The 10,000-nt window shown below is 47.8% G+C and overlaps 1 protein-coding gene across 3 annotated transcripts in view; it reads right to left on the bottom strand.

Annotated features, from left to right (window-relative positions):
• Window positions 1-10,000, bottom strand: part of rbms1a (RNA binding motif, single stranded interacting protein 1a) — a 49,765-nt gene that overhangs the window by 15,942 nt on the left and 23,823 nt on the right. For 2 of the 3 annotated variants that reach the window (XM_063212020.1, XM_063212022.1), the window contains exons 5-6: window positions 3,175-3,332; window positions 1,770-1,846 (exon numbers count right to left, since the gene is read on the bottom strand). In XM_063212020.1, the coding sequence (XP_063068090.1) occupies window positions 1,770-1,846; window positions 3,175-3,332 (235 nt within the window). The remainder of the gene's footprint in view (window positions 1-1,769; window positions 1,847-3,174; window positions 3,333-10,000) is intronic. The other variant, XM_063212021.1, reaches the window with a different exon arrangement.

Below are 10,000 nucleotides of genomic sequence, written 5' to 3'. Positions count from 1 at the left end.
TTCAAGCGCATACATACACGTGCACACACACACACACGCTCACGCACACGCACACGCACACGCACGCACACACATGCGCACGCACACACACACACGCACACACGCACACATACACACAGTGCAATGTGCAAGTGCATACATACGTGCGCGCGCGCACACACACACACACACACACACACACACACACACACACACACACACACACACACACACACACACACACACACACACACACACACACAGCGAAAGAGCACGGTAATGAGGAAACAGAGGGAGGAAGTGGCAAACAGCTTCTACAGTAATTCCCCATAATGGTTGTAAAGATAAAGTCATGCATGTGATTTACAGTGGGAGCGGCGGCTGTGTACAATGTTGCCAGATTGGTCGGTTACCCGCCCAATTGGGCTACTTGGGTTGGCTGTCTGCGGGAAAAAACAGGAAAAATAGGCCATTCTGCGTTTTTTCTACAGCTTTGTGCCCATAGACGTCAATACAATTTGTTGAAATTGGGCGGAATCTAGCGCATTTTGGCGTTTTTGAGAACCTTTTGGGCGGGATTTGATCAGACACATCTGGCAACGCTGGCTGTGTAGACAACAATTAGCAGAGTGGCGCTAAGGAAGCCACAATGCAATGGGAAAACCTAAACAATCAACTCTCTTCTCCTCTCCTCTACTTGTTCTCCCTGCTACCTCTTCACTTCCCTCTGCTTTTTTATTCTCTGCCCTCCTTTCCTCCCCTCTCCCCTTCTCGTCCATCCTCCCCCTCTCCTCCTCTCTTTCTCCTGTTCGCTCCTCTCCTGTTCTCTCCTCTGCTCTCATCTCCTCTGTCCTCCTGTCCTGATCTCTCCTCACCTCTCCTTCTTCCCTCCTCTTTCCTCTCCTCTATTGTTCTCTCCTCTCCTCTCCACTCCTCTCCTGTTCTCTCCTCTCCTTCTTCCCTCCTCTTCCCTCTGCTCTCCTTCTCTGCCTCCTCCTCTCGCCTCCTGGAATAGCACTATTGCAATATGTCATTCCAACGCAAACCTGCAAACCAAGGTACTACTGCCAAAACACAGTTCCTCTCCTCCCTTCTCCTCTTCCTCTTTTCTCTCCTTCATCCCCTCCACTCCTCTCATCTCCCTCCTGCTCTTCTCTCCTCCTCCTCTCCTCTGCTCTACCCCCCTCCGTTCTTCTCCTCTCCTCTCCTCTCCCTGGAATAGCATTTATTCAGTGTGCCGTGCCAAGGCACTACTATCAAAACAACATGGCTCCTCTCCTCTCCTCTGCCTCTCTTCTCTCCTACATCCCTTCCACCCCAACCTTCCCATCTCCTCTTCTCTACCCTCCCCTCCTCTCCTCTCCTCTCCTCTCCTCTCGTCTCCTGTAGTCTCCTCTCCTCTCCTCTCCTCTCCTCTCCTCTCCTCTCCTCTCCTCTCATCTCCTCTCTCCTGCCCTCTCCCTGGAATAGCGCTGTTTCTGTGTGCTGTTCCAAGGAACTACGGGAGCGTGCTTTGTTGCTTGTGTCTGACGAAGTGTGAGCAATTTATTGTGAGGAAACACACACACGCAGGCACGCATACACTAACACTAACTCACACACACACACACACACACACACACACACACACACACACACACACACACACACACACACACACACACACACACACACACACACACACACACACACACACACACACACACACACACACACACACACACAGAAGAGAGGGGGGGAGGGACGGGCATAACCATGCCAACTGAACCACGGGAGACTCGGGCGCTTACCCATAATTCCTGCTGTCTTGATGAACTTGCCGTTGAGCTGAGATATGACTGCATCACACTTCTCTGTCGACTCCATCCTGGGAGAGAGAGAGGTGGGGGGGAGAAGAAAGGATGGAGAGAAAGAAAGTGAGAGAGAGGAAGGAGAGAGGGGGGGGGGGGGGAAGACACAGGAGAGAAAAATGAAACAACAGCGGGACAGAAAACATAACAGAATGAACACACACAAACACACACAGGCACACCGGCAAGCAGGCAGGCAGGCAGGCATGCACACATACACACACACATATAAACACACACACACTCGCATTCATGCGCACGAACACACACTCACACTCACACTCACAAACATACACGCACACGCACACGCACACGCACACGCACACACACACACACACTCTCTCTCACACACACACGCACACACGCACACACACACACACACACACTCTCACTCTCTCTCTCTCACACACACACACACACACACACACACACACACACACACACACACACACACACACACACACACACACACACACACACACACACACACACACACACACACACACAACATGCATAATGTATATTTATGTGTGAGACATATGCAGATACGTACAAACATAATATATGCACATATGTGCAAACAATTAGAGAGCACAGGAATAAATTACATGACAAAGGCGTCATCTAAACTGCTGGAGTTCTCAGTCTCCTTCATACAAGTCTTTATGACAACAGTAGCATACTGTATATATGGAATGGCAGCCCTGTATCTCGTTTTTATATACCTAGCTACAGGGCTCTGAATTAACACCAGCCAACCTGCCAAATGCTGGTGAAATTTCAGTTTGGCTGGTAGAAAAGGCCAACTTACTAGCCACTTTGACCCATTAGTGAGTGTATGTTTGGCCAATAAAAGTAACATCTAGTAGCCATTTTGGCTGGTGGTGAAAAAAGTTAATTTAGGGCCCTGCCTAGCTAGACATCATAAACATGCATTCAGTATACAGGCTAAATGTTTGGACACACCTTATCATTTCAATGTATTGTCTTTATTTTCATGGTTATTTACAGTGCAGTGTAGAATCTCTAGCCGAGGGCATCAACGTTGCGGTTGACTCTGCGCGTGTCCCTCAGGATGCGGGTGTAGGACACCACGTTACACACACACACACACACACACACACACACACACACACACACACACACACACACACACACACACACACACACACACACACACACACACACACACACACACACACACACACACACACACACACACACCGCAAAGACACCTACCTGGCGAACCCAACCCAACAGCTGACTGTGTGTGTGTCTCTCTGGATGCGTGTGGACACCACATTACACACATGCACACGCACACACACACCGCAAAGACACCTACCTGGCGAACCCGACTCCGCGGCTGACTCCGTGCGTGTCCCTGAGGATGCGCGTGGACACCACGTGACCGAACGGCTTCAGCAGGCTCTCCAGCTCCTGCTCATCCACCGTCACCGGCAGGTTGGACAGGTACAGGTTGGTGGGGTCCTGCTCCTGCTGCTAAAGACACAGAGGACAGACGTATAAATTTCACAAACATTTACCGCAAATACACTATACAGGAAATGAAGCTAATAAGCTAATGCTAAAGTAGAATGCTAGGGCGAGGTTGGACAGAAAGCCTACAGGCTATTTCGCTACTGCTGCTAAAAACACAGAGATGAAACGTATAATTCTCATGAACATTTACAGTACAAAAGAAAGAATGCTATAATAAGGTTGGACAGGTATGCCCTGCATAAAATTAAATCGTAGCACGCTTATTTTTCTACTTTCACGTGACAAAGCATCTAGTCAATCTTAATTTAAGTAAAACAAGCACCTAATAAATAGTAGGTGTAGCTACTTTTGAACTAGAACTTTTAGACCTTTAAGTACTATTTCTACTTTATTTTATGAATATCAAACTGCCAAGGACGGCGACTGATTAAATACATGAATGCATATCAACATCACATATCAGTAGTGCTAATAAAGCTATTGTGAGAGCAACCAGGCTAGTCCTGCCCCAGGTATGAACCCATAACCTCCGAGTTCTGAGACAAATGTCCCATCAAGTGATCCAGTGAATCAGTAGAGTCGGCTATCGTAGTGTCAGTGGGGTCTGTTTTCACTAACGCTCTCGCACCACATTAAGGCAGCTGGCTTCCATTACATTCACTCCCCTTAATGCCAGGTCACGGCACCACTCTAACCGCACTCTGCCCACACATTCCAGCTCCGAGTTGCAAGCCACAACCTCAGCTTTTGGAGACACAGACAAACGTGCTACCAGGTTAGCGGAAAGCTGGGCTTCTTCTAGCTTAGTGCCCCACTCATTCTCATGCCAAGTTGTGCTAGCTGGAATCCATTACACTATAGCGCTAGCAAAGAGGAGCGTGACTATGTTCCCACAGCCCTTGGTTAATCTGCCGTTAGGAGAGAGACACACCTCACCTCAAACACTGGCGCAATAACCTTTCCACTCGGCCGATACCAAATTCTGTTTCTAAATTGAGGAATGCTATTATATACTGTGCCAAGATAAAAAAAAAATCATCCCTAACCCCAACCTGTCAGCAAAGGCATGTTTTTGCAGCTTTAGTTTTGTCACTGACAGCAAAAACAAGAACACAAGGCTGTGGGAACATAGAGCTGTGGGAACATAAAGCTGACCCCCCCCTCATATGCTGAGCCGTAGTAGCTGGCATCAGTGTTGCCAGATTGGGCAGTTTCCCGACCAATTGGGCTGCTTAGGATGGCCGTGTGCGGGTAAAAATGGTTTTCACAGAAAAAAAAACGCCCACTTTTTGGCCATAGAAATCAATAGAATTGGGCGGGATTTAGTGCTTCCATGCAGGTTTTGAGCATTTTTTTGGGCTGGAAATGACCAGCCTCATCTGGCAACCCTGGCTGGCATCTGTTATGCCAACTCTTGAGGTCTGAGGTCTGGTTGGTTTGTGGGGTGCTGTTCTGTTCCGCCTCTGGTCAGACAGGCAATTGGCAACCGATACAAAGCCAGGATATGCAGCCAGGATGCTGTACGTACTCAGCCAGCCGGGATATGTAGCCAGGAAGGCAAGCTAAAACCAAGCAGCTGCTAGCTAATCACACCCAGAAATCCCCATTCGAACATTGCCAGCCAGACAAAATGCTTTTATGTGTATAGCCTGTGTTACCAATGGGAATGGGTGAATCTCATCATACATCATAAGTAAAGAGACCATGGTAGTACCAGTGCGCCTACATGAATTTCTAACATTTTTCAAAAGTAACCTACGGGTGGTTGGATTCTGGGCTGCACCTAAAATATTCTGCAATAACATAACTAAAAGTGGATCCAGAATGTTTCACTATTAACTGATAAGTCCACCAAATACAGTAAGGGTGCCATTGGTGAAGAAGGTGTATGAGCTAGAGAGAGAACATTGCCTGCAAACGAGTGAACATCTCGGATTCTGCCGTCGTCTTTCTCCTGCTAATCAAATGCACATGGAGAGAGAGAACCTGAAGAAGGTGACGGCATGGTGGTTCTTCAAGTGCTGAATGTCAGTGTTGCCAGATGTGTCTGATCAAATCCCGCCCAAGAGGTTCTCAAAAACCGCCAAAATGCGCTAAATTCCGCCCAAATTCAACAAATTGCATTGATTTCTATGGGCCCAAAACTGCTGAAAGAAAGGCAAATGGCCAATTTTTCCCGTTTTTACCCGCAGACGGCCATCCCAAGTAGCCCAATTGGGCGGGTAACCGCCCAATCTGGCAACACTGCGGAATGTGATGGCGGAGGGGGGTTGAAGCTTGGGGTGGGATGTGTGTTATCCTACACAAGATCGATGTCATGAATGTAAAGCTGATGTGCAGGCAGAAGAGGCTATGTTACATTGATGGACCTCCTGCACGGCGCATTTCAGCTCTGAGATCTACTGGCAGAATGGACTAATTAGCGCATCCTGGAGGCAAACGTAATGAGCACAGGACACATGGTGTGTGTGTGTGTGTGTGTGTGTGTGTGTGTGTGTGTGTGTGTGTGTGTGTGTGTGTGTGTGTGTGTGTGTGTGTGTGTGTGTGTGTGTGTGTGTGCGTGCGTGCCTGTGTGTGTGTGTGCGTGCGTGCCTGTGTGTGTGGGTAAAAGAGAGAGAGAGAGAGAGAGAGAGAGAGAGAGAGAGAGAGAGAGAGAGAGAGAGAGAGAGAGAGAGGGAGATGGTAAGTCTGTAAACGCAAATAGGTGTGCAAGTGTAAGTGTGAGAGTGTGTGTATACGTGTGATAGGCCGTCAGGAGTGTTTCTACTGTGTGTGTGTGTGCACGCGTGCGCACAAGCGTGCGTGCATGCGTGTGTGTGTGTGTGTGTGTGTATGTGCATGTGTGTGCATGTGTGTCTGTTTGTGATAGTGTATACAGTGAATCTACACAGTATGTGTGTGAGAAAGATAGAGCAAGATTGTATGAGATAGCAAGGTAGTGTGAGAGTGTGTGTGAGTGCCTTAGCGTGTGAGCATAAAAGTACTGCGTGTGTGTGTGTGTGTGTGTGTGTGTGTGTGTGTGTGTGTGTGTGTGTGTGTGTGTGTGTGTGTGTGTGTGTGCGTGTGTGTGTGTGTGTTTGCGTGCGTGCGCGTGTCACTGCATCTTCGGTGTGCATGCATGCATGCATGTGTGTGCTAATCTGGATTCATAACCCGTCTTCTCATCTCCACCCACGAGAGCCGGGTGAGCCTCTCTCACATGCCCAATAAATATGACGCATTTGCCGTTGTGCTGTGACGAATGGAATGTGCATACTGGCCCATCTGATCTGCATTGTATAAAGCAAACATCCTCCATCCTCCATCTGGTTTGGATTTCGAGGAACATTTGAGTACATCTGACCATCTAGGGAAACCCCCCTGACAATGTGCTCATGCTGTAGGCTACGCACTTCATACTTCACAACCACACAGGAAACCTCTTGCTGTAGTATGTGACTAAAAAACCTTTCCACTTCATGTGATTCGTGGGAGGATAGGATGGGACGGCGCAACCTCCTGTTCCCTCGGCTACTTCATTAGACCCTGAATAGAGCCCGTGCTGTTGCCAGATTACGCTGTTAGCCGCCCAATTGGGCTGCTTAGGATGGCCGTCTGTGGGTGAAAATGGGTAAAAAGGGCATTTGGGGGGGAGGTTTCTGCACATTTACGGCTAATAGAACCAATAGAATTTACGTGAAATTGGGTAGGATTTTAGTGCTTCCAGGCAGGTTTTGCCTTTGTCTTTTTGCCTTTATTGAACGGAACAGTGAAGGTAATGACAGGAAGCGAGTGGGGGACCGAGAGATGGCGAAGGGTTGGCAAAGGACCCGGGCCGGGAATCGAACCCGGGCCGGCCGCGTACAATAGCAAACGAGTGCCCTACCATTTGCGCCACGGTAGAGCCAGTTATCCGTTTTTTATACATATTTTTCATCTGGGTAAAGATTGCACATGGAATGCATACGTATGACAGCTTACTTCTATGATGACCCTGATGAAGGCGAAAGCCGAAACATTGGTCTTATTAAATGTAACTGCATGAAGTTCTGAGTGTGCGACGACCATTCTTTTTCAAGTTGAGTCCAATTGTCTGCCGTACGCACCTCAAACGGTGTGCGTTTACTGAAACCCGACGAAAGAGCTTACTTCTGTGGCCCATACTATGAGGGTGGCCTAGATAGGACGCTATAGGCATACGTTTTTAAATATACATATATTTCATGTGGGTAAACCGAATGATTGCGCACAGAAAATGAAATGCAGGCAAATGAAGATGAATATCGGTAAGGGTTTTCTGTTTCGGGTCGGCCCCCGCTCAGAGCCGGTTGTACCAATAGGCAGAATAGGCAATTGCCTAGGGCCCCACCAAAATCTGCTCTCTGCAGGGGGCCCCCCACAGTCAGTCCCACCATGGTAAATACCAGCAAAAAAAATCCAAAGGGCCCCATGAATATATCTCGCCTAGGGCCCCAAAATGGGTATAACCGGTGCTGCCGCCGCGCTGACGGTTAGGGTTTCTTGTGTAGTCAGCTGGTTTTCAGGGCCGGCGCGGCGCAACGCAAATGAGTCATGGCACCACATGACCTTCCTGCCTGCGCTCCGGAGTGTGCATGCGGAGGGTCGTCGCCATGGATACGGAATGGTGATTTGCATAGCAGCCTTGATTGGCTCGGCCGTGACGTATGCACTACTCCTGGGCAACACACACTCGCGCGTACGCACACGCATGCACGCACACACACACACACGCACACACCACTCCTGGGCTTTTCTAACGAGATCAGCAGAATGAGCCAAACAAGTCCATTCCTCAGAGGAGAACCGTTCATCACATGTACGCACACACATACACACACACACACACACACACACACACACACAGACACACACATAGACAAACATAACACACACACACAGACAAACATAACACACGCACACAGACAAACATAAGCACACACATGCACACAAACACACACACACATACACACACATGCACACAAACACACACACACATACACACACACATAGACACACACATAGACAAACATAACACACACACACAGACAAACATAACACACGCACACAGACAAACATAAGCACACACACACACACACACACACACACACACACACACACACACACACAAACCCATGCATATCTACACATACACTCACATAAATGTATGCAGTAGATAGTACAGAAACACACACACACACACACACACACACACACACACACACACACACACACACACACACACACACACACACACACACACACACACACACACACACACACACACACACACACACAGGAGAGAGGGCGTGTGTGCTGAACTGAACTGAGTTGAAGTAATGTGTAAAGTGTAATGTGCTGACAGGCGTTGGAATGGGAGGGAGGAGGGTAATGAAATGAAAAGAGAAGAGAGGAGAGGAGAATAGGGGGATCTCCAGGCAAAGACCCACCCTACAGGCTAGAGCAGTGTTTCCCAACCTTTTTTGTCTTGCATACCCCCTAAGCATCTTAGTTGTGCCATGAGTACCCCCGAATTCATGTTCTATATAGCTTTCTCTGTCCTGATGTGACTGCTTCATACATTTGTTATAATAATAAAATTTTTCCAAGTACCCCCTGCAGTGTGCTCGCATACACCTAGTGGTACACGTACCCCTGGTTGGGAAAAACTGGCCTAGAGCACGGACAGCATATGACTGCCTGCAAGCTGACATGGTCTCACTCTCTAGGCCAGGGGTTCCCAAACTTTACCATGGTAAGCCCAGGTTTTTAACCACAGTATATTCTCCACACTGCATAATAATATCTCAATACACTTGTGTTGTGCATGCATGAACAAAAGATGAGTATTGTGGTTGTTTCGGTCTTTCAGTCCATGTCAGCAGCACTGTCAAAAGACTGAGTGAGGAGTGATGAGAGGAGTCAAGCAGACGTGTCAATTCCAGGTTCAGAGGGTAAAAAAACCCTCAAGTTTAGGCAAAGGACGCGCTCAACTTCTTGGAAAAACGAAAGTCTTTGGGTGCGAAAAAAAAAAGGATCACGCACTGATGAAGGCTTGATAGCCGAAACGCGTTTGCTTTTTGGACATGGTGGTAATATAAATAAATAATGAGACGCAGTTTAAAAAAAAACCTGCCACAGTTTTGATCCAACCAGGGATGCATTTCTGGAAACCATAGTTGCTAACGTGGTTAGCTACTTTCTAGATTGTCAAAATCTACAAACCTGTGTTGATTGCGATTCAATTTCCCATTGGCAACTACCCAAGTTGCTAATTGGCTAGCAACTTCACCTTTGAGAAATGCACCCCAGATCTGAATCTGCTGATCAGCACGAGTACTCAAGATAGGTTGACCAGCTACTCAGTGAAGTATATATTGTGTGGGAGGGAATCTTTGGCAGGGGTTTTTACTTTCTGGATTGACACCTTTGCACAAGCAGTGATGAGCAACCTGGATTCAGCAGCTACAATACAGTGCCACATATTCCAAATTACCTGGTTTTACTAGTCCGACTGCCCTAATTTGACTTTTTCACTCTGACCTCAGACAAGTTCTGTGTTTGATGCAAAGCAAGAAAAAAAGTGGTTGGAAAATGTATGTCTATGGGTCAATGACGTTTTGGTAGTATCACATGTCAGGGTGGTGCAACCACAGCTAATGGCACTATTG

Source organism: Engraulis encrasicolus, chromosome 12 (genome assembly GCF_034702125.1).
Source record: "Engraulis encrasicolus isolate BLACKSEA-1 chromosome 12, IST_EnEncr_1.0, whole genome shotgun sequence".
NCBI classification, from domain to species: Eukaryota; Metazoa; Chordata; class Actinopteri; order Clupeiformes; family Engraulidae; genus Engraulis; species Engraulis encrasicolus.
This window is presented reverse-complemented; position numbering and strand designations above follow the sequence as displayed.